The following is a 25,349-nucleotide window of genomic DNA, read 5'->3' on the forward strand; positions in this document are numbered from 1 at the left end:
ACGGTGTCATTTTTATGTTTTTTTATTCATTTGCGACTGTCACAGTCAATTTGATATGACATGTTCAAACAGAAGCTGGGCTGATAATCCATTCAGAAGCAGCCCCGGCTTCTAACAGGTCTGCAGGTTTGACACCTACCGTACAGGTTTCTGAGAATTACATACTGTATTGTAGTCGGGCTGCAGCTGTTTGTTTGAAATTGTCCAGTACATCATGTACAGATCAAAAGGAAACACGTTGTATTCTATCAACAGTATTCATTGTACTGTAGTCTCCGTTATAAAGGTTTTTTTTTCTTTTTTAACTTGACTTTCCTCACCTATTGTACTAGTTGTTGAGTAGGCAATAGCAACACCGTTATCTTTGCAAAATATGATCCTACCTGTATAAGGGGAATAATTATTAGTTGCGCTATATTTTTATTTGCCTCAATATTTAAATACGGCATAATCTTTTTTTTGTTTCAAATGCTAATTTTATATACAGTGGAATATTTTGTTTGGATTCTAGAAATGATGAAATCTTATTTGTGTGCTATTTTCATTGTCATTTTCTTATTCAGCGCGTGCTCCATTTAACGAGTACTGTATAAGACGGGGGGGGAAAGAAAGACCTTTGACACCTGTAAAGCAAGAAACCACAGATTATTCTATCCTGGGCAGTATTACAATGTGACTTTCAAATAAGACTTTAAACCGAACAATGACCAAATTGTGTAGCAATTACAGTGTTTTAGAAAGAACTTTTGAGATTCTTTGCAGAGTGCAAGGGGCTATTTATCAAATGTCCCAGACGCAGTGCTGCATAAAGCCATGTCACAGTTACTAGAGAAGAGAATGCTATTCAAAGCAATAACACTTTCTTTCTTGGATAAATCTGGTGTGGTTGTATACACCATGGGTGAGCAAACTTTTTACACCGAGCCCCCATTTTCATCCGTTATTTTAGTCGGCCCCCCAGCCTGATGTAATCCAAATCACATTTCTATTTTTTTTTTTATCGGTAGAAAAAACAGTAAAACATGGCAAATGTTATAGGTTTGTTTTTAAATAAATCAGCGCAAGATAATACTGACTGCAATTTTTTTTCTCCCCCTCATCTCCTCTCTCCCCCTCCTCATCTCCTCTCTCCCTCATCCTCATCCCCACTCATCATCCCTCCTCCAGCTCTTCCCCCCTCCACCAGCTCTCTCCCCATCCTTCAGCTCTCTCCCTCTCCTCCGGCTCTCTCCCCCTCCTCCGGCTCTCTCCCCCTCCTCCGTCTCTCTCCCCCTCATGGCTACCTATGAGACAGGGTGGCGGTAGAGGCAGGCGGGGGAAGATGGTATGCGGCGGTGCCAGAGTGAAGCAGAGAAGAAGCCGGCAGAGGAATTAGGAGTTGCACGGAGGTAGCGCAGGATGGCCTGGGAGGAGCGCACTGTAACAGCATACTGTAGACACCGGAAGTAAGAAAGACTTCCGGGTCAGACCGCTAGGGCGCGCTCCTCCCCGGCTGTCCTGCTATGCCCCTGTGCAATTCCTAATTCCTCTGCCGACTTCTCCTCTGCTTCACTCTGGTGACCAGCCACTGTGTAATCTTTTCCCGTCACCATCATCTCCCCCCTCCTGCCACCACCCTGCTTCACTCTGCACCCTCCCTTCAAAATCTTGCGTCCCCCAGTTTGCACACCCCTGGTTTATAACACTATGGTCTACATCAGGGGTGAGCAAACTTTTTATGCCGAGCCCCCCTTTTCATCCATGAAATTTCTCGGGCCCCCCCTGCCTGATGTAATCAAAATCACATTGAAAAAAAAAAGTCAATTTTGTTTGTCTCCCCAAGTGCCAAGCTTGGGAGAGCGTACGTGCACAAAGGCAATCCTTTTGGGGGGGCATTTATCCACCTATTTGCTACCTCTATTCCCTCTCTACCCCCCCCTTTTTTTCCTTCTCCCATTTGCCTTTTTATTCTCCCTGCAGTATTATGTATTATTTTTATTTATTTATTTCCGTTTTCAATGTTGTGTTTTCACTTTTTTAAATTATTTTTGTACATTCATAGTTTGATTGATATAGTGGCAGCCTAACCTTTCACTTCCAGAGGATCGCAGCGAAGCAGGTTGCCAGCGGAGGAGAGCAGGACCACAGCGCTATTGTAGGGTAGATACGGGAGGGGCGTTTGATGTCACAGCGCTGGGGCTGCTCTTCCCCCGTACCTCCGAAGCCCCCGTGCGTGCACACACACAATCACGTGGCCACCACCTGCACTATCCTGTTCGGCCGCCTGCGCACATCTTCTTCGGCTGCCCACCCGCGCACATCTTCTTGGCCACCTGCGCACAGCTTTTTCGCCCTCCCACGCACAGCGTCTGCCGTCCCACACACACCAGGTTTTGCCGCACGGCACCTGAGCCCCCCCTTATAATCTTGCACCCCCTCAAGGGGGCGTAGCCCCCAGTTTGTGCACCGCTGCATTCAATCACAACACACACACACACAATCACAACACAGACTTAGCACACATACTCAATCACAACACACACAGACACAACACACAGAATCACAACCAACACAGACACAACACACGCACTCAATCATAACACACGCACTCAATCACAACACACACAGACACAACACACACACACAATCACAACCAACACAGACACAACACACAATCACAACACACACTACACACACTCAATTACCCCACTCTCACTCAATACCCCTACAAAATACATACCAAAACCCCCTTAAATACACATAACTCCACCCTGCAATACATAATAAAAATACCCCATCCCTGCCAATACATATTACATTTGTAAAGTGAGAAGGGTCAAACTGCTCCAAGGAAAACAGATTCTGGCCGCACGGGTAAAATCATCCTCATCCTCATATCCCCCCAGCACCCCTCATCATCCTCATCCTCATATATCTCCTCCAGCACCACTCATCATCATCCTCATATCTTCCCAAGCACCCCTCATCATCATAATCATATACCCACCCCCGGCATCTCACATCTCCCCCCCTCCATCTCACATCACTCTCCCCCTCTGCATCTCACATCACTCTCCCCCTCTGCATCTCACATCACTCTCCCCCTTGTAACTCACATCACCCACCCGCTCCGCACTTCACATCACCCGCCGCCACCCTGGATCTGACATCATCTCCCCCCCCCCCCCATATGCCTACATCAGGGAGGAGGAGAGGCTGGAATCTTCCGGTTGCCGGTGGAGGAGGTGGCGGCGGCGGCGGCGGCAGACAGCAGAATTACAGAGCAGGCAGGAGTGTGCGCACTCGCTCTAGCTAGCAGCAGGCACCGGAAGTCCGGGTCACACTGCTAGAGCACGCTCCTACCCTGCAGTCCTGAGAGCGAGCAGGCTCTGGGGGGGGGGGGGGTCCGTGGTCTGTAGGAGGAATTCCTGAGACTGCTTCAAGGAACCCTGGTGGGGAATTACTGGCTTAACGTCATGTTATTGTAACATACTGTACTATTGCATTATCTTCCAGTATAATGATGTTAGTTCTTGGCGTTACTATGATGCAGACCCTAAAACAGTTTTTTAACATAAGTTGAGTACGAGAGGGAAAGTTGGATCTCGGCACTGACAGGAGGCAGCGCAGGGCCTAAGGCAACTGCCTTGCTCTAAGGCTGGCCCTACACCCACCCAGACCCTGCAAAAGCCCTATTTTATGGTCTGGATGTGCATAATAGCATGTTTATGTATGACCTAACTAATGTAGCATTAAGTTCCCGCATTAATATTCACTATGATGATATGCAATCTTTTGGTAACACCTAATTTTTATAATAATATGCACCATGGCCAGCTTTAGCAAATGTGTGGTATCCCATGCAGGCCACCCCTGTCCCATGGACTCACTATTATCGGTCCTTCCTGTAACCCTCCTTGCCAGGCTCTAAAGAAGTTTACATTGATTAGAACTATATACATGTCAGTGCTCTGTCTCTCATACCTGTTCAGGGTGCTGGTCCGTGCAGGCTGGGTGTGGATATGCAGATAGAATAATGATGGGCACCAGGAACTTTTATAGTACAAAATAGAACTTCATTTACAGATGTTGATAATACTCACTATACAAAATATACGTCACTTGCGACATTATCTGGTGACAAATAATATAGTTACTCTGTGCTTCTTCCCCTAGTAGCTCTCACTCATACGCTGGGGAGATACTTATAATTATGTCCCTTAGTATTGGATAGACTAGCATGTCCGGTAGAGCATCAGTATTGCCCCATCTCACAGGTACCACTGTGCTGGGAGTACACTATGCTTCTCAGTAAATCGGAATCCAGTCACTCTATGTACTGCCCACCTCGTCCATTCCTATTGGATCAGGAGTTTATTAAGGACCTGCTGGTGGGGCCGACCCAGAGCTACTACTCTGAGGAGTTGAAAAACAAACAAGAACAAACAAAACTCATTATTCTCAAGAAGGCTATGATGTATCAACAGTTCTACTGACATTCTGACTAGCGTGGAAAACGAATCAAAAACCCATGTGAATAATTATTACTGCCACCTAAATATCAAAGTAAATCTACAGTTTGTTGTACACTGTTGTTTGTTACCGTGGTCACCAATTTATTTTTATTTTAAATATTACATTTCTCTGAAACCGTTCAAGCAAATTGGCTGAAATTATAGTACAGGTTACAAAATAATAAATGTAATATTCAGTAAGAATCCAGTCAATGAGATATACCATTTAATTTTTTTTTTACCATCATCATAAAAAAATTAATAAAAAATGAATTCCAAGATGGCTGTTGCATCGACAGTATTTGGTTGAAACTTCTGGAAGATCTTAAGATCAACATTTAATGAGGATCAGTCAAGGTGTTTGGCCTATGGAGAGAAAACACAAAAACGAAAAAACACACCCAAAGTGGCCACCAAGTTTAGTTGATATCTTCGCCTCGCTCATCTAATTTACTCTCTTATTGGTACTTAAATGCAGTAAGACTGAATAAGGTCTATAACTATTCATCCGTTATGCTTTTGAAGAATGTGCACAAGTTGTCATTTGGTGGATTTGCCATGAGATTGATAGACTTTGGAAATAAGACTCCATGAGACCAGATCAATCATATGCTTTACTCAATAGATCAGTAAACCTCCTTGCCCGGCTCTAAAGGAGTTTATATTGAGTTCTAAATATAAATATAAATATAAATATATATATATATATATATATATATATATATATATATATATATATATATATGCAAATGTATGCTCATCTGCATGTCTTAGGCAGGTCTGCAACCCCGCCTTTCATCATTATCACCCAGCACACAGCACTTCCACTGCAGCAAGGGATTCTGGGAAATGACATGCAAATGAGCACACAGTGACACTTTTTGTTTCAAAAACCTTTTTTAACATCGTTCCCTATAGGCTTAAGCTTGCTGCATGGTCACAGCTTTGAGCACAGCCAGGGTTAAGGTGCGTACCCAGAAAACCCACCCACAGACAGCTTTTTTTTTTTTTTTTTTCCCCGAGAGAGTTGCACCCTCTCGCTCATCGGATCCCAGTCCACTTCAGTGGATAGGGAGCTTGCCCTTGGACAGTCCAACCGAAGTCAAACCCGCCCTCAGTGCACAGTTTCCCTGAAGGTTTCAGCCCGAAAGCCTAGGTCTCCAGGGACATTGATGCCTTCCTCCGTTAGGATTCAGGACATCCGTCTCTTCCTCCCTCTGGCCCGAGGCCCGCAAGGGAGTTCGCATCATCTCCCCTCTTTCGAGGGTTGTGCGGGTGCACCCCAGCCCCGAAGGGCTGGTTGTTCGAATGCCATCCCCCCTTAGCCCGAAGGCTCAGGGGTTCTGTGGTCCGGGGCCTGGACACCACCTCTCAATGAGCTAGAGGGCCAAATGCTTGCCACAGACCTTTCCTACTGAAGCCCCAGATAGGATGGTACTGCATTTGGTCATAGCTGTGCAGGTCGAGAGGAGCACTCATATCGCCTTGATCTTAGCCAAAAGGCCGAGAAGCGATCCCACAGACAGCTTTTTTTTTTTTTTTTTTTTTTCTCCCGAGAGGGTTGCCCCTCTCGCTCATCGGGTCCCAGTCCACTTCAGTGGATAGGGAGCTTGCCCTTGGACTGTCCAACCGAAGTCAAACCCGCCCTCAGTGCACAGTTTCCCTGAAGGTTTCAGCCCGAAAGCCTAGGTCTCCAGGGACATTGATGCCTTCATCCGTTAGGATTCAGGACATCCATCTCTTCCTCCCTCTGGCTCGAGGCCTGCAAGGGAGTTCGCATCATCTCCCCTCTTTCGAGGGTTGTGCGGGTGCACCCCAGCCCCGAAGGGCTGGTTGTTCGAATGCCATCCCCCCTTAGCCCGAAGGCTCAGGAGTTCTGTGGTCCGGGGTCTGGACACCACCTCTCAACGAGCTAGAGGGCCAAATGCTTGCCACAGACCTTTCCTACTGAAGCCCCAGATAGGATGGTACTGCATTTGGTCATAGCTGTGCAGGCCGAGAGGAGCATTCATATCGCCTTGATCTAAGCCAAAGGGCCAAGGCACCCACAGACAGCTTTTTTGTTTTGAAAATTCTTTTATTATGCAGCGAATCTTTACAACAAGATTATAACAGTACATAAATAATTTTCCAAACGAAAAAAAAAAAACGCGACGTTAACAACGGCGCAGTGCATATCCCACACAACTCACATACATTTTTATTAATGGTTTCCCCAAAAGTAAAAAAAACTGTGACGAACACGGCGGTGCAGTGCATTTATACGTATGCACCGCACCACAGACATGACATATCATACACACATTATCTCTAACTTTATTGCACAGAAAAACTTTTGGGGCGGGGGAGTAAAGGGGGGGTGGGGAGGGGGGTGTTTAGTCCTCCTCCTCAGGGCCGTCAAAGATGGAATAGTCCTTGAGCAGGCTGTGGAGCAGCCTGCGACAGTCCTGTACTGACATCCTCCTCTTCCCCTTGATCAAACGTTCCCTGGCGAATAGTAAAACGTCCTTGAAACAGCACATTAGACGCCAACCGGCTTCGATTGCGTCCTCTGTGTGTGTTCCTGTGAAAAGTCCGTGGAACACTGAGTAGTACGTGACGCACTTCCTCGGTATACAGTCCTTTAAGTCAGTGTCCAGCGCGCGCAGCAAGGCCTGCGCAAAGGGGCAGTTCCAGAAGAGGTGTATGATGCTTTCCTCCACTGGGTTGCACCTGGGGCAGTGCCTCACGAGGCTGAGTTTACTCTGGTACTTGTCCGCATTCGCAGGGAGTCCCCCGTGTATGGCCTGCCAAGCAATGTCTTTGTGTTTGTTCATTAGTCTTTTCGATGCCACATTCCTCCACACCGTTCCAAAGGTGTTGGGGTGGAGACCTGGGACCGATTCCATGATGTCTTTAGCCCTGATCATTTTGTAGATGACCTTGGGCTTCCACAGGTCTGGTTTTACTCCCTCCAGATTGTTCTGCCTCACAAACTTCTTCACGTCCTTGTAGAACCAGGGCGTGTGCCAGCTGTAAGGGATGGAGCTGTCCCACTTGTCCCACCCCAGTGCTCTCCAGAGCGGCAGGAGTAGGAGGCGGGACATGGAGTAGCCAGAGGAGTCTTTGTCGCAGTCTCTCAGGGTGATCCGCACGCAGTTGCTTACAAAGAAGGCGCGCAGAATAGTGGGGATGTCGGGGATTCCTCTACCCCCCTTGTGCGGCTCTTTGTACATCACCTCGCGCTTTCCCCTCTCAAACTTGGCCCCCCAGACAAAGCGGAACACTGCCATGGAGATCTCCTGGCAGGTTCTGGTCGAAGGCGGGTATGCCTGGGCCACGTACTGCAGGACAGGGAGGATCTCGTTCAGCAGTACCAGCTTTTTCCCCTCAATGGTGAGGGGTCTGAGGCGCCACAATCCGATCTTCTGCTTCACCTTGTTCAGCCTCTCGTTCCAGCTCTTCAGGGCAGCGGCCTCGCTCCCCACACCAAACCAGACTCCAAGGATTTGAATGAGGCCTGCTCTGATGGGGAAGGGGAGGGGGTCGGCAGTCAGGTTCCAAAGCCCAAATAGCTTGGTCTCTGACTTCCCGCAGTTGACTTTTGCTCCTGTAGCTTTCCCGAAATCCTCACACGTCTGGACCAGCGTCTTCACCGACCGGCTATCTGCGCAGAAGATGGTGACGTCATCCATGTAGAGCGAGCACTTCACTTCGCGTCTCTGGGGTCCTGGCACGACGATCCCTCTGATCTTTGCGTCTCGTCTGATGCACTGGGCGAAGAGCTCTATACAACAGACAAAAAGGACAGGTGAAAGAGGGCAGCCCTGCCTAACCCCTGAGAGGACAGTGTGGCGGTAGGGAGGGTTTGGCCCGGGGTTAACGGGGTTACCCCCCAAGGGCCCCCTCTAACGTCGCCAGGGAGACAAGGGGTTAACTGGGCTGAGGCCCAGAAATGTGATGTTACCCTTGTTATAACCTGTAAATGTATTCTTCCCTGTTCCATTGTAATGTCTGGGTTAATCAGTACCTGCATAACACACACACTGGGTCATCAGGGGTTAATTGTGTAAGCCCAGTGGGCTAGTTAATGCGTTATCTGTGTATTCCCTTTGCCTCATGGGCCTGCAACTGCCTGTGCCCGCAAGGTATTCTGAGCCTTGGGGTACAGCCTCCGGGTCACCCCCCAAGTACACACATATTAAAAATATAACTTTGTCATAAGAGGGACATATATTTTGGATAAAGTGACTTTTTGCAGTTTTTGAAATACACAGGCAGAATGCTAATGGTGTGCTAATGTACAGGCAGAATGCCTGTCTTTGTAATGCGTAAGGAACCAAATGGTACCTCATATGAGTATTCACGTGAGTCTATTCACTGGAAGTGTATATCAACAGAGAGGTGTGATACATCGCCCTGATCAATAGGTAACTGACCTAATTGGTTATGCGAAAAGCAAAAGCCCACTTCAAAAGGTTTTATTGATGGGGCCAGGGGGGGGGGGGCTACCCCCAACAGGATATCAAAAGTGAGTAACTTTATTAAATATAAGAATACTATGAGATGTCCTTGGCTGAAAAGGATAAGAATTACATATGTGTATCCGTTGGATGTAGCCCATCGGTTTGAGGCTAAACATTGTACATTTACCTGTTACGAAATGCCAGATATTAATATCTCTATTAATGTTCATATTACAATGTAATTTTTGGTCTTCCTGCGAGCGTCAGGTGCCACCGGCCGTATTAATATATCTCACCTGACTGTGTGTATTACGGAACGGAAGTTATGCAATGATTTGCAGTAAATATGAAATTTTGGTTGAGTCTGAGGAACCCCTGTGGTGATGAGCAGGAAAGGCTAGAATTTACAAACCTGATCATCAAAGACTAAGTGGCTAATTGCTTATGCTTGGCCCAACGGACAAAAGGAATTAACCAGAGGAAGTGGAACTTTTCACACTGACCACCTAGCTTCAAAAGCTTCAAAGAGGATTTTACTAGACGGCACGGAGCCGTAAACTGGGGTACCAGGGTTAAAATGATATATAAGTCAAGCCACCCTTTACCCATGGTGTTCATGCTGTTCAGTTCATGTTGTTCATGCTGTTCATTGTTCTTCATGCAAATGATCTTCATGCATGCATGTGACCTGCCTGTTTTGCTGTGATGTCAACACAAATATGGAAGAAGTGGCAGTCTGTGATCCTGCTGGCTTTCTTGCCATAATCTTTACGTAAGTGTCTATATTTTGCCTGTTATTGTATAATCTGTTGTGTTCACCTTTATCAAGGAATAAATTCTATTTATCATATCTAAGTCTCGTCCCAGTTCAAACCCAGGTATATATATATTTATATATATAGTTTTGGTGTAAAATTACAGCCTGTCGCAAGCTCTCGTGACAGGCTTGTAATTAACTGGTGGCAGCAGTGGGATTGAACTGGACCTGGATTACAGTATTCTGCGGGGTACTGTGATCCAGTGGGAACTTGATGGTAATTGCAAGTTCCTGGGACTAAAGATATTGAACACACAGTGTACAACATATAACACAAGATATGGCACCTCCTCACTGTTCCCCTACTTGTGAGAAGCATTTCCTCCAGAACCAAAGTGCCGGCCATCCGTCTGACTGGAGCCGGGCACTGAGACCAGAGGAGTGCATCAAGTCGGCGCGGGGAGCAGCAGCCAGCAAGGCTGAGAGAGAGACAGCAAACGGTGAGCATGAAACCCGGCAGGCTGAGCAAAGATCCACAGCTGCAGCTGCTGTAACCATCACACCGCCCGGAGAGCAGGGAAGGTACCCAGCTCCGGGACGGCAGAGACTTGTGGAGGGAGCGGGTGGTCTTGCACCAGGAGAGGTATTGGCCGTTGCGGCAGCCAGTCCATTTTACCCAGAATTGCTGGCCCTGATGTTTGCGCAGGGAGAGATGACCCCGGCTGAGCGGCTCGAGCAGCTGAAGCTGGCGATGATCCGACCCACTTATCCCCTCCCAGAGCCCGGCGCTCAAGCCTCTCCGCTCTGGACTCCGTTGCCCCTTGCTGGGGTTAGTCCACCGGCGGCGGAGAAGCTCTGGAATGAGCCCGGCGCTCAGGCAACTCCGCTCTGGACTCCATTGCCCCTTGCTGGGGTTAGTCCACCGGTGGCGGAGAAGCACCGGCAGTTGCTGCGGCACTGCCAACAAATGGGCCACAATAATGCCCAGTGCCCTGACCGTGCGCGGTCAGGCGAAGAAGCCCCTCAGGGCCAACGCTCACGAGCTGCGGAAAAGATGACCCAGTTAGCGGCATCCTCTGATGGCTCCCGCCCAGCCGGGGCGACAACCCTCCTCGGGACGTCTCCTGGAGAACCTGGACGGGCTGCATCAGCAACAGCGGCGGAGAGCAGCGGCCATCCACCTGATCCCGGCGGAGAACCAGCAGCGGCAGCAGAGAAGACGCCGCCACTCCGGCATCCTGCCGGCGGCAGTTTTATTCGGGGGGAGGGACAGGGGTTGCGGAGGGGGTTATTTTACCAAGTTTGCATGGAGCTGAGTTCCTCCACAAAGACCTGGGACCCTTGTCCTGCACCGTTTTACCTGTACCCAACCCGGGCGCTGTTGCGGCAGCGGCCCGGCGCTGCCCAGCCCAGATGGGGCTGGCGGCGGCCGCTCCAGTCCCCCTGCAATTGGGACCAACGAAGGCGGCGGTCTCTGCGGGGACCAGCAAGGTAAGCCAGACCAAGTCGCAGACTGACCCTGACTTATTTTTCCCTATGACTGTACCCTGTTGTTTCACTCTAGGGGTGACTGGGGGGTGGCAGGAGATAGGGGCACCAGGGGAGGGGAAGGAAGGGCAGCTGGTTGGGCAGTCAGGATTCCCCATTACCTTGGCGGGGCAGCAAGGGGACTCTCAGTTAGCTAGGAGCTAAGGTGGGTGCATCTGCACCAGCAACCCTGAGCTCATCCCCGGTAATGGGGAGACAGTGTCAGGGAGATGGCCTCACTCAGGTGTGTCTAGGATCCAGGTTAGGATTAGTTAGGGAGAAACGGAGTGAGGGGAGGCTGCAGGTAGGTAGCCCGCATCAGTTCTCAGGGGTGGTGAAGGAAGGGCAGCTTGTAGGGCCGCCAGGCTTCCCCATTACCTGGGCGGAGCAGCAAGGGGACTCTCAGTTAAGAGCCCCACTGTTGCAGCCTTGCTATGGGCTGGAGGTACCAGTGGTTGTGGCACAGTTAGACCACCCCCGGATTACCTGCCAGCCAGAAGCTAAGGTGGGTGCATCTGCACCAGCAACCCTGAGCTCTAGGGTAGGATTGCCTGGGAGAGGGTTGGGTGGGCCAGTGGGAACCGGGGAGGGAAGGCAGCGAGTGAGCCAGCCAGTTTTCCCCGTTACCCTGGCAAAGCCTCAGGGGGTGTCTCAGATCAGCAACCCCCTGTTGCAGCCTTGCTATGGGCTGGAGGTACCAGGGGTTGTGGCACAGTTAGACCACCCCCAGATTACCTGCCAGCCAAGAGCTAAGGCGGTTGCATCTGGAGAGATGCCCCTGGGCTCATCCCCGGTAACGGGGAGACAGTGTCAGGGAGATGGCCTCACTCAGGTGTCCCTAGGACCCAGGTTAGGATTAGCTAGGGAGAAGCGGAGTGAGGGGATGCTGCAGGTAGGTAGCCAGCAGCAGATCTCAGTGGGAGAAGAAGGGCTAGTGGTAGCCGGGGAGATACAGCAGCAGGTATTGCAGCTAGATTCCCCCATTACCCTGGCAGAGCCTCAGGGGGTTTCTCAGATCAGCAACCCCCTGTTTCAGCCTAGCTATGGGCTGGGGGTATCCGGGGCAGTGGCAGGCTTGTGCCACCTCAGGGATACCTGCCAGCCAAGCGCTAAGGCGGTTGCATCTGGAGAGATGCCCCTGAGCTCATCCCTGGTAAGGGGGAGACAAGGTCAGGGAGGTAGGTGCACTCAGATAGTTCCAGGGTCTGGGGTAGAATTGCCCAGGGAGGAGAGGAGTGCAGGTGGGTTGCAGGGAGGTAAGCAGCAGGCCGAGGTGCTGGGCCTAGGGGAGGCTAGGCAGGGAGGCACCGTGGAGCAGGGGGAGATACGAGGTCAGTGGGGTGTTAGGCAGCTGGCAGAAGCTAGGGATTGGCTAGGTAGGCCGAAAGTCCCTTGCTCTGACGGGCCAGGAGTGACCCCCCTGACAGATTCCCCAGGGTTCCCAAAGGAGAGGCTGTGGGTAGATAGGCAGCCAGGGAGGAGAGTCAGGAGTATAGCAGGGCAGCTACAGGGTGGCACAGAGCCAGGGCAGGTAGGGTCCCTACAGAAGAGTGACATAACCCTGTCCCAGACTTGGTTGACAGGAAAGCGACGGTCTGTGCTATATAGCTGGTCTCCTGTTGGTGCAGAGATATGCCAGTTTCTGGGCAATGTGCCCCGGAGCCCCTTTCACCCTGGACTTGGTTCCCAAGGCACTGGGTGGGGGGCAGAGGGAGGCAAAGGAGAATGCCCGGCTTTGCAGGAACTGGACTTTACAATCCACTGTGTACTGGTCAATGCCGGAGGACAATTTTGCCAGGCCAATCCCTCAGGACGTATTGAGTGCGTCAAGAGCGCCAGTGGTATCCCAGGGCCATGGGGAGGCCGCTGGGGTACCAGGGGCCCTTGAGCAGGGGAGGTGTGGCGGTAGGGAGGGTTTGGCCCGGGGTTAACGGGGTTACCCCCCAAGGGCCCCCTCTAACGTCGCCAGGGAGACAAGGGGTTAACTGGGCTGAGGCCCAGAAATGTGATGTTACCCTTGTTATAACCTGTAAATGTATTCTTCCCTGTTCCATTGTAATGTCTGGGTTAATCAGTACCTGCATAACACACACACTGGGTCATCAGGGGTTAATTGTGTAAGCCCAGTGGGCTAGTTAATGCGTTATCTGTGTATTCCCTTTGCCTCATGGGCCTGCAACTGCCTGTGCCCGCAAGGTATTCTGAGCCTTGGGGTACAGCCTCCGGGTCACCCCCCAAGTACACACATATTAAAAATATAACTTTGTCATAAGAGGGACATATTTTGGATAAAGTGACTTTTTGCAGTTTTTGAAATACATAGGCAGAATGCTAATGGTGTGCTAATGTACAGGCAGAATGCCTGTCTTTGTAATGCGTAAGGAACCAAATGGTGCCTCATATGAGTATTCACGTGAGTCTATTCACTGGAAGTGTATATCAACAGAGAGGTGTGATACATCGCCCTGATCAATAGGTAACTGACCTAATTGGTTATGCGAAAAGCAAAAGCCCACTTCAAAAGGTTTTATTGATGGGGCCAGGGGGGGGGGGGGGGCTACCCCCAACAGGATATCAAAAGTGAGTAACTTTATTAAATATAAGAATACTATGAGATGTCCTTGGCTGAAAAGGATAAGAATTACATATGTGTATCCGTTGGATGTAGCCCATCGTTTTGAGGCTAAACATTGTACATTTACCTGTTACGAAATGCCAGATATTAATATCTCTATTAATGTTCATATTACAATGTAATTTTTGGACTTCCTGCGAGCGTCAGGTGCCACCGGCCGTATTAATATATCTCACCGGACTGTGTGTATTACGGAACGGAAGTTATGCAATGATTTGCAGTAAATATGAAATTTTGGTTGAGTCTGAGGAACCCCTGTGGTGATGAGCAGGAAAGGCTAGAATTTACAAACCTGATCATCAAAGACTAAGTGGCTAATTGCTTATGCTTGGCCCAACGGACAAAAGGAATTAACCAGAGGAAGTGGAACTTTTCACACTGACCACCTAGCTTCAAAAGCTTCAAAGAGGATTTTACTAGACGGCACGGAGCCGTAAACTGGGGTACCAGGGTTAAAATGATATATACTGTAAGTCAAGCCACCCTTTACCCATGGTGTTCATGCTGTTCAGTTCATGTTGTTCATGCTGTTCATTGTTCTTCATGCAAATGATCTTCATGCATGCATGTGACCTGCCTGTTTTGCTGTGATGTCAACACAAATATGGAAGAAGTGGCAGGCTGTGATCCTGCTGGCTTTCTTGCCATAATCTTTACGTAAGTGTCTATATTTTGCCTGTTATTGTATAATCTGTTGTGTTCACCTTTATCAAGGAATAAATTCTATTTATCATATCTAAGTCTCGTCCCAGTTCAAACCCAGGTATATATATTTATATATAGTTTTGGTGTAAAATTACAGCCTGTCGCAAGCTCTCGTGACAGACAGGGAAGGGGTTAGTCTTCCATCCGTTCACGATCGCCACACTGCAAATGTCAAGGTACATCAGGTTAACATAAGAACAGAACATCTCCCCCATCCCATACTCACGCAGCACCCTGCCCATGAAATCATGGGAGACACGGTCGAAGGCCTTCTCCTGATCAAGGGTGACCAGGGCCGCGTGTACACGGTGGTCTTTGATGTAGTGGACTGCGTCTCTGATTAGGGCGAGGCTGTCTGCGATTCTGCGTCCGGGGATGCCGCACGTCTGGTCTGGGTGGATGATCTGGCTGATGACCTTCTTCAGTCTGTTCGCTAGGACTTTTGCTAGGATCTTGTAGTCCGCGTTCAGGAGCGAGATGGGACGCCAGTTCTTGAGGTCGCACCTCTCCCCCTTCCGTTTGTACAAGAGCGTCAGCATTCCTTCCCTCAGTGTTGGGGGCATCCTACCTTCTGCTTCTAGTTCCCTGTAAAGCTCGAGCAGGTCCGGGCCGATCAGGTCCCACAGCTTCGTGTATAACTCAGCTGGGATACCATCTCCGCCCGGCGTCCTACCCGTCTTAAAGGATTTGGTTGCAGCGTGGAGCTCCTCCAGCGTCAGGGGGGCGTTCATGGCTGCTTTTCCTGCCGGGTCGATGGTGTTTGTAATCCCTGACAGGAATTTGTCAGCCTGGTCTCGTTCTGATGCTTTTGGGGAGTAGAGGTCCTCATAGAAATCTTTCACGACTCCCATGACTTCCTCCTTCCCCTGCTGCACGTTGCCATCTTTGTCTCGCAGCTCCCTCAATATGCAAATGTAAATACAACTGTATGCTCATCTGCATGTCTTAGGCAGGTCTGCAACCCTGCCTACAGTTGTATTTACATTTGCATATTTGCTTTGCTGTGGAGGATTTTTGTCACTTTTTTACTCACCATAACTTAACTCAGTATGGTAAACCCCATCCTTTAGCTTCTCTGCATACCCAGTTAATCAACCCCACACTGATGAGACCCATCAAGGTCAAAACAGCTGTCTGTGGGTGCCTTGGCCCTTTGGCTTAGATCAAGGCGATATGAATGCTCCTCTCGGCCTGCACAGCTATAACCAAATGCAGTACCATCCTATCTGGGGCTTCAGTAGGAAAGGTCTGTGGCAAGCATTTGGCCCTCTAGCTCGTTGAGAGGTGGTGTCCAGACCCCGGACCACAGAACCCCTGAGCCTTCGGGCTAAGGGGGGATGGCATTCGAACAACCAGCCCTTCGGGGCTGGGGTGCACCCGCACAACCCTCGAAAGAGGGGAGATGATGCGAACTCCCTTGCGGGCCTCGGGCCAGAGGGAGGAAGAGACAGATGTCCTGAATCCTAACGGAGGAAGGCATCAATGTCCCTGGAGATCTAGGCTTTCGGGCTGAAATCTTCAGGGAAACTGTGTTCTGAGGGCGGGTCTGACTTCGGTTGGACAGTCCAAAGGCATGCTCCCGAACCACTGAAGTGGTTTGGGACCCGATGAGCGAGAGGGTGCAACCCTCTCGGGAGAAGAAAAAAAAAAAAAAAAAAAAAGCTGTCTGTGGGTGGGTTCGCTTCTCGGCCTTTTGGCTAAGATCAAGGTGATATGAGTGCTCCTCTCGACCTGCACAGCTATGACCAAATGCAGTACCATCCTATCTGGGGCTTCAGTAGGAAAGGTCTGTGGCAAGCATTTGGCCCTCTAGCTCGTTGAGAGGTGGTGTCCAGGCCCCGGACCACAGAACCCCTGAGCCTTCGGGCTAAGGGGGGATGGCATTTGAACAACCAGCCCTTCGGGGCTGGGGTGCACCCGCACAACCCTCGAAAGAGGGGAGATGATGCGAACTCCCTTGCGGGCCTCGGGCCAGAGGGAGGAAGAGACGGATGTCCTGAATCCTAACGGAGGAAGGCATCAATGTCCCTGGAGACCTAGGCTTTCGGGCTGAAACCTTCAGGGAAACTGTGCACTGAGGGCGGGTTTGACTTTGGTTGGACAGTCCAAGGGCAAGCTCCCTATCCACTGAAGTGGACTGGGATCCGATGAGCGAGAGGGTGCAACTCTCTCGGGAAAAAAAAAAAAAAAGCTGTCTGTGGGTGGGTTTTCTGGGTACGCACCTTAACCCTGGCTGTGCTCAAAGCTGTGACCATGCAGCAAGCTTAAGCCTATAGGGAACCATGTTAAAAATGGTTTTTGAAGCAAAAAGTGTCACTGTGTGCTCATTACGTGTCATTTCCCAGAATCCCTTGCTGCAGTGGAAGTGCTGTGTGCTGGGTGATAATGGTGAAAGACAGGGTTGCAGACCTGTCTAAGACATGCAAATGAATATACAGGAATATTTACAGTTGATATATATATATATATATATACATACATACATACATATATATATATATACATACATACATACATACATACATACATACAACAAAGAGTCCCAATCGTGCAGACTGTTCTAATAGAGGAATCCAAGAGTTATTTCAAATAGCTGTCCACTGTCCTTGCTGCTGGTGCTTCTGAAGGCGCTCTATTCACCTCCTAGGTGACCCGTGAAGATCTTGTACAAAGGGGGGGAAAAGAGGCACAGCGCACCTGAATGAGTGAAAAAACAGGTGTATTGAAGGCATACAAACACATATAGTAACTCACATGAGATATAATTAAGAACAAGCTTCTCAAAGTCCCGAGTGAGAGCTGGACAAGTCCAACGATGGTCTACTTCAATTTATAAACACGCAAATAAAATCCTAAAGATTAATTAAAATGATTTTATTATTAATTTTCTATTTCAGAAGTCTCAACTATTTGAGATTGAAATGAAAATCACCCGTTGGCAAAAATGTTGTGGTTGCAAGTGCCTACTGTATGTACACTATTTGACAAGATGAACAACACAACTTTAATTTATTCCAATAAAAGGAATCATAACCTACAGAAAAATCTAAATTCCAATATCTGCGCCACTAAAACCTTCCCTGTCTCTTCTTGATCACAAACTTCTAAATGTAACAATTTTAAATTCTTTCTATGCTTTATATTCATAGTTACATTCTCATTCTGGGTCCACTTTGATTCCCTACATACAACAAACTATTATTCTCAATCTGTTTCCACTGAAAACATATTCATCCAAAGGTGATGGGAGTTGATGAAATCATTGATTTTTTTTCCCTTTCACATATCTCATTATTGTACTTTTAATCAAGATAGTCCCAAGGTCCTTTAGGAAGCACTGGCCATCAGCCAGTTTGTCAAGATACAGAGATATCTTTAGCTTTAGCAGTTTAATGATAAATAGGGCAACTTAAATTGTAATTAAGTTTTTTCCTAGGAGAAAATAGATTGCTCAAGTGTGTGTGTGTGTGTGTGTGTGTGTGTGTGTGTGTGTGTGTGTGTGTGTGTGTGTGTGTGTGTGTGTGTGTGTGTGTGTGTGTGTGTGTGTGTGTGTGTGTGTGTGTGTGTGTTATACATTTATACAGTGCCACCAATGTACACAGCACTTTATAGAATTAGCAAGACACTACAGGGAGATAATATACAGAGCTTCACAAGTGTGGTATACAGGAAGTTATAACAATAGGAATGAGGAAGTTCCTGCCCTACAGGGTTTACAATCAAAATGGAATAATGGGAGACATGCAGAATACAATAGGAGCCAGTGCAGTATAGGACATATTTGAGGGGGCAAGTAAGTGCATCAGAAGGGTGTGGAGTAGCCACGGGCCTAAACTAAGCAAATGCTTTGCTGATTGCAGTTTTAGCACCATCACTAAAGGATCATGCAATTTTTATTTTTTCATTGTACACTGGAACCAGCACTGTCCGATATGTATCCATGTCTTATAGATGCTAGAGTAGGTGGTTTGGTACTAAACATGACATGTTTAACCACTCAACTTACTAGTGAGTTAAGAAATAAGGGGTCTAGAACAGGGGTGCGCAAACTTCTGTTGCTGCGCCTCCCTGCATCCACTCCCCCAGTGCTCGCACCCCCTTACCTTCCTGTTTGCGTCAGTGAGGTCATGTGACGTCACATGCCGCGTTGCCATGACTACAAGCGCCAAATGACGCCACAGGATCATGTGACGTCACACGCGTCATCTGAAGCCGGCTGAACCTCGATAAGTTCAGTTGCAGAGGCCTCACGCGATTCCCCGGCATTGAATTTAAATGCCTTGGGGAAGAGTGGGGGGCCTCTGCAACTGCCGCGCCCCCCAAGAAAATCCTGCGCCCCCCCTTGGGGGTGCGCTCCCAAGTTTGCGCACCCCTCGTCTAGAAGATGCAGGACTTGGTACCAGCAAATGTCTTGCAGAGTGATTCCTTTTTGTAGTAAGATAGAGTGAATGCAGGATGTCTATAGCCCATTTAATGCAAATTATATTATTCAGACCTTTATCTGTGAATCCACTGTAGTATTGTTGTTCAGATTGGCACAGAGAAAGATACCTAACAGTACTTGTCACTGAACTATATGTCTCAGAGGCCAGTTAGGTTGCCATTTTGATGTCAAGCCGCCAAGTAACCTACATAGCCTATAAGTATCTATAGTAGGAGCTGTATTTTGGTACCTTTTTAATAGTCCAACATAATAGTTCTAAATAAATATTGTTGCACATGAGATTTTGGAATCTCACAAGACGGTGCATTTCTTAATGAGAGTCTTTTAGTTGTACACAAGCCTACAAGACATCACAAGTTAAATGACCTCCCAGGGGGATGTGTATCTGAAATGGAAACTTGTGAGATTTCAAACATTTGGCTACAACTCCTAGAAAGAGACAGTGTACAGTATCATGTTCACCCATTAAAAGCTATCACATCTTGAAATGGAACTTAAGGCCACTCAACTGCTGCTATCCTGCTGCATTATTGACTGAATTTTAGTCAATAAGTGCTGTCCCAAAATTAAGCTTACTTTATATCAAACAAGTCGGCTATCAGATCAAACACTTAAAATAGCAAAAGTAAATGGTGCTTACCCTTACCTCAGCAGATAGTATAGCCACAAATAGAACAACAAGGAGATATAGAACCCGTTTATGGGAGCAAATGATTAAAAATGAAACATTTCAATACATTTGCATGAATATTTTTTGTGACCTTCCCCTGCTGTCAGATTGATACAAATGGGATTGGGCATTTTTAGGGACTTGCTTCTAATAATCAATATTTGGAATATTAATAGCAGACCTCCTATACTTAATTGAACTTAAAAAGTAAGTAACATTCCTTCTTCTGTCACATGGCACATATGACGCTACCGGTCCTTATTCATATACATTATTACTATCAGACGATAGCGTCAAAGTAGAACTTTGAAAGTGGCCTGAAAAAAAGATGACCAAAGTGCATTGGATATCACTGGTGTTGTATCGTTCACTTGAGCAGGATGGGATAGGCGAGAAAGCAAACAGTCCAGTCTGAATTAGAAATAAAGCCAAGGCTACTGCACCTTCTGTACACAATGGAGTAGTTATAACATATGTCATTGTTATTTTCTTTCAGGTGCTGTTTACAAATCTGCCTGTAGTTCATGTCTACGCTATCAGCACCATGGCTCCTACAGACCCCAAGAAACAGCTGAGTAACCTGTACACCTGCCCTGTGTATAAGAAGCCTCGGAGGACTGACCTCACATACATTTTCGCATTGTATTTAAAAACCATGCAAGTACCTGACCACTGGACATTGAGGGGCGTTGCACTGCTCTGTGACTCCAAATAAAATAAACGAGGAGTGAGATTCCATGGCACAAGATGCTAAAATACTTCCAGAACAACGCTGTGTATTTTCTTATTAATTGCTGGCAAAATAAAATACGTATATTGTGAGTGACGCTTAATAAAAGAAACAAAGAATGCTAACTGTGCACAAGCTTGAGAGTTCTTTAAAGCAGCTATACAAGTCAACATAATTTACACAACATCAAAGAAAGCGGGCACTGATCAGTATTTATAGAGAAACTGAACTATATCACCTAATGAAATAGTTAGTGAAAGTACAGACTTTTTAGGCGTACACTGAGTGGTAATCAAAAACCGGTCAATTAAGTTCAGTTCAAGTAGCTGGGGGGGGGGGGGGGGGGGGGTTAACACTAAAATAATTGAAAACACAAGCTTAAAAGCACAACCACCTGTTAAAAAATAAGTGAGAAAGATATATTTAGTAAATGAAAACAATTAGTGAATGCAATATACAGAAAAGTACAGGCAGTCCTGGGTTATCCAACGGAATCTGTTCTGGAAGTAGCGTTGGATAGTGAAACCGTTGTAAAGTTAACCAGTGGCGGTGAGCGTTGGATAACGCATTCAGGTGTCCAATAACACATTCTGGTATCGAAAAATGGCCCATAGGGTTGCATTGCAAAGCGTTGGATATGCCATTCATTGTAAAGTGAAACGTTGGATAGCGAGGACTACCTGTATAAAGTGACAAATAGTAAATAGTTAAGGTGAATGCATAAAGTGACATTGTTTATGCATAATAAAGTATCAGTGAAGAAATACTGGAGTGATTAAAAAGGGGGGTATTTTAATAATCAATGAACCAATGGGTTCAATTAGCAGCCACTCCCTTCTCCTAAGGGCTAAACGGGGACTAAATAAGATGTATCTTGATTGCTGATTTATTTGTTCATTTACTCTAACAATACAGCCTACACTGTGACCCTCATGTTTTTATAACTTTATATACATTGGTTCATTTATTATTAAAATACACCTCTTTTTAAGAATTCTTCAGTATTCCTTCACTGATTTTTTTCCCCCCTCCCCCGTGAACTCAAGCCATTTTAGCGGCTTGGGTGCTCTATCTTGAGACTGTGTTCCCAAAGTCGAACAAGTCCTGTTACTAAGGGTAAAAGGGGAAAATAGACAGCACTCTGATAGTGTTAAATTTATGCAATTGCAGGGTGCACGGAACAAAAGGGGACCCTTATTCCCCTGTATAGTACTAACAAATCTACGTAAGTACCAGCACTCACTGTCTAATAGCTAAATGATGAAAACAGTTGTAATGCAGAATAAACATTTAATAATAAAACGAACCAGAAATAAATCAAATGTGTTTGCAGAAACCAGTTTCACAAATGGGCATGTCACAAAGTGAGGGGGGGGGGGAAAGGAAAAGGGGAAAAAACATGAAACACAAGGAATATACACAAAAAACGGAGAACGGCAAGTATGCTAGGGGGCGACGTTTCGAGGGACTACCTCTTCATCTGGCCCATTCTCCCTGGTCCAAAAGGTACCAAAGGTACTTCCCTAAGCCTCCCTTCCCCTATAACACACAGCTTGCAAGAAAGCAGCTTGCAAAGAAGCACCAGGAGTCCACAACAGTCAATGAAAGGTTAATGGGAATAGCAAATGAAGACAGTAATCAAACCCTCTGGCTCTGCTCCTTGTGCTCGTGTGGATTGCACTCCACGCTGCTTTCTTGCAAGCTGTGTTCAGCCTTTACTGTACCATTGCCCACAGTTTCTTGTGGTACTTGAACTACTGGCATTGACTTTAGTGGATTCTTGCTGCCCTGCTATTAGCTGTTTAGCTGTATTTAGCCTACACTGTATGTTTTCTATCTATTTTCAGGGGTGTCTGATTTGACCAGTTATAGGGGAAGGGAGGCTTAGGGAAGTACCTCTGGGACCTTTTGGACCAGGGGGAATGGGCCAGATGAAGAGGTAGTCCCTCGAAACGTCGCCCCCCTAGCATACTTGCAGTTCTCCATTTTTTTTGTATATTCCTTGTGTTTCATGTTTTTTCCCCTTTTCCTCCCCCCCCCCCCCCTCCCCACCCCTCACTTTGTGACATGCCCATTTGTGATACTGGTTTCTGCAAACACATTTGATTTATTTCTGGTTCGTTTTATTATTAAATGTTTATTCTGCATTACAACTGTTTTCATCATTTAGCTATTAGACAGTGAGTAATGGTACTTACGTAGATTTGTAAGTCCTGTTACTGCTCCCAAAAATCTTCAGCCCGATAGCCGATGGCCGAGGGTACCTTGACGCCATCTGCATCAGGGTTCTGGACATCCTCCTCTTCGTTTTTTCAACCAGAAGGCCCGCAAGAAAGTCCAAGACTTTGTTTTTCGGCCGGAGCCTACTTCCCCAGGTAATTTTCTCTCCAAAGAGAGATGGTGACTGTCACGGTGAGATTATGGCAGGCTGTATAAGGTCACATAAATATATATAACAGATGATATATATTTATCACTGGGTCTGAACTGAAACGAGTCTTAGATATAATAAAGTATATTTATTCCTTTGGATAGGTGAACACACGAATAATACAGTAACAAACAAGAAGTACACTTACTTAGGGGTTGGGGAATGAGAAGTATGATGTAGCATTTCTCTCAGCAATCGGGTAATCATTCAGGTGATATCAGGTAACCATATCAGCAAACGAAGACAAAGGATATAGGGTGGACAGCAGTTTATAAACCTTTTGTCCCTCTATCCTTAACATTAAGTACCCGTGATTGGTTTTCAATTACCTCCAGCCAATCTTTAATGTGGGAACACATTTTAACACATGCCCCCCTGCTAGCTGGCACAGGCGCAGTAGAACTCTGGGGTCTCATTTCTGTAGCCTCACATATGCAAATGGAATGCCAGCCAGTCTACCCATTTGGATCTCTGGCAGGAAAACCTTTGTTGGAAGGTGTTAAATGGGACAATTAAAAACTGCTCTGGTTTGAGCCTTCTCCGCCCTCAAATAAACAGGGAGGGTGACAAAACCCTTTGAACAATACTTAAGTCCTAGACATTGGGTCGCCTCTAGGGCCATCTGCTATCATGGTATGCAAAAGAATTTCCTCTGGGTTCTATCCATACCTTGGGACACAGTATTAAACATAAAACATAAATGTATTAAAATATCCGGTTCCGCTGGGTCCAGCAGGTCCAAACTTCCCAGTTCTCAATGTCGGAACTGGGACACAGTATGGTCCAAAAAGCGACGTGCTACGACCTTCGGAACCGGAGTTACACAAATGCACCTTAAATCATTTTTCATTTTAATACAAAAATCTCCGCTACAAGAAATCACGGTTTTTCACTAAATCCCCATTGAAAACAATGGGCTTCGCCGCCATAGACTTTCAATGGCAAACCGCCGCCGTTGACGGCTATGGGAATCCCTGCCATAGACTTTCAACGGGGATGTTTCCGCCGTAGCCGGTCAATGGGGTTTGGCCACCATTGGAGTCTATGGGAAAATCCCAAACTTTCAAGGGGGTCCATACTTCGTCGGGTTGGTCTCAGAGGGTCAAGGATGGTTCTGCAGCGATGCCGGAGCAGTGGCTACAGATACCCCAAACCCTGACTATCTGGACCCTCCTGAACCGGAGCTATGAAATACCAAAATTCAGCTTTTCACACTTAGCCATTTTCCTGAGCCGGTTCGGCCGCCGCCATTGGAACCTATGGCGCGGCCCGCTCTTATGGGTTCGACCCTTATCGGGGGTCCAGGATACGGGGACCCGGTTGTGGTCGATTGGGGGGAAGTCTAGGAACTAGGGACAGAAAGAATTTTATTCCTAGGGGCCCTAGAACTGTTTATTCCCACGCCACTTGTCGTTGAACTTGACTTGTAAGTGATCAAAGCTCTCCTATTGAAAATGTATCCGCTTTGCGGTTAAGCTGTTTGGACGGCAGCCAACTTGTTCCTGGAAAGCGCTTTCGAGGGTTTCTCCATTGAAGTCAATGAGCCCATATACTTTCAATGGGAAACCGCCGCTCTCCCTCTCGGACACCATCTGCTGGTCTTCTCAGGAACTGGACTCCACAGCAAGATTCACCATTAAAAAGCATTGAGCCCTAATGGCAACCTATGGGAACCTGCAAAATGGTGCCTGAAAAGGCGGAAAAATCTACACAAAGGGCTATAATCACTATACAACTATTAACCCTTGTGCTCCCGGATGGATCCCACTGTGTGTGGGCTGCAGACCAGTTGTTACAATAAAACAGGGGAAACAGGGGAATACACATGTACATGTCATTACAGGGGTTAAATCACCGTTCTGGGTCTTAGCCCAGTTAACCCGTTGACTCCCAGGTGAGGTCAGGGGATGGCCAAATGGGGTGTAACCCCTTTAATCCTGGGCCACCCCCTTTCTCCCTCTACAGTGACTAGCCATGCTTCACTGCTTCTCCTCCACACACACAAACATAAGGTAAGTGCACTGCAACAGCGACCATAGCAGGTAGCAGGACACTAAGTGCTTCATGTCTGTGCCGGAGCACTCCAGCCCTAATGGGCTGGGCGGGTTAAAAAAAATTGCCCCCCCCCCCTTAGCCAGAAGCCCCAGGAACGATGTGAATGAGGGAAGTAAATCCTTCGAATCCAGGGTCCAATAATGAGAACTGTTCGACGTACCAGTGTTGTAGCTGTAGCTGCGGAAGGGTATAACCTTGCCCGGTCGGTACTCTACTAGGAACCCTCCCCCTCTGAATTTCTCATGCCGTGGTGCATGGAGCCAAGAATCTTGGGCTCATCCCACCTCTCGACCAGGACAGGGGACCAAATGTGTGCCACTGTCCATCCTATTCCGGCCACAGGTAGGATAGACACTACACTTGATCTTAGGCAAAAGGCCGAGTATTCCTTCACTGATACTTTATTATGCATATGTAGCTATTGTTTTGTGTATGAGGTTGTTTGGTACTTTACATT

At 47.4% G+C, this 25,349-nt stretch overlaps 1 protein-coding gene across 1 annotated transcript in view; it reads left to right on the forward strand.

Moving 5' to 3' along the window:
- The window catches only part of LOC142487170 (dynein axonemal heavy chain 5-like), a 426,040-nt gene extending 405,459 nt beyond the window's left edge, over positions 1 to 20,581 (forward strand). Inside the window, exon 77 of the mRNA XM_075585972.1 lies at positions 20,173 to 20,581. Within this exon, the coding sequence (XP_075442087.1) occupies positions 20,173 to 20,391 (219 nt within the window). The 3' untranslated portion in view covers positions 20,392 to 20,581. The remainder of the gene's footprint in view (positions 1 to 20,172) is intronic.
- The last annotated feature ends 4,768 nt before the right edge of the window (positions 20,582 to 25,349 follow it).

The sequence above is a fragment of the Ascaphus truei genome, chromosome 2 (genome assembly GCF_040206685.1).
Source record: "Ascaphus truei isolate aAscTru1 chromosome 2, aAscTru1.hap1, whole genome shotgun sequence".
NCBI lineage: Eukaryota > Metazoa > Chordata > Amphibia > Anura > Ascaphidae > Ascaphus > Ascaphus truei.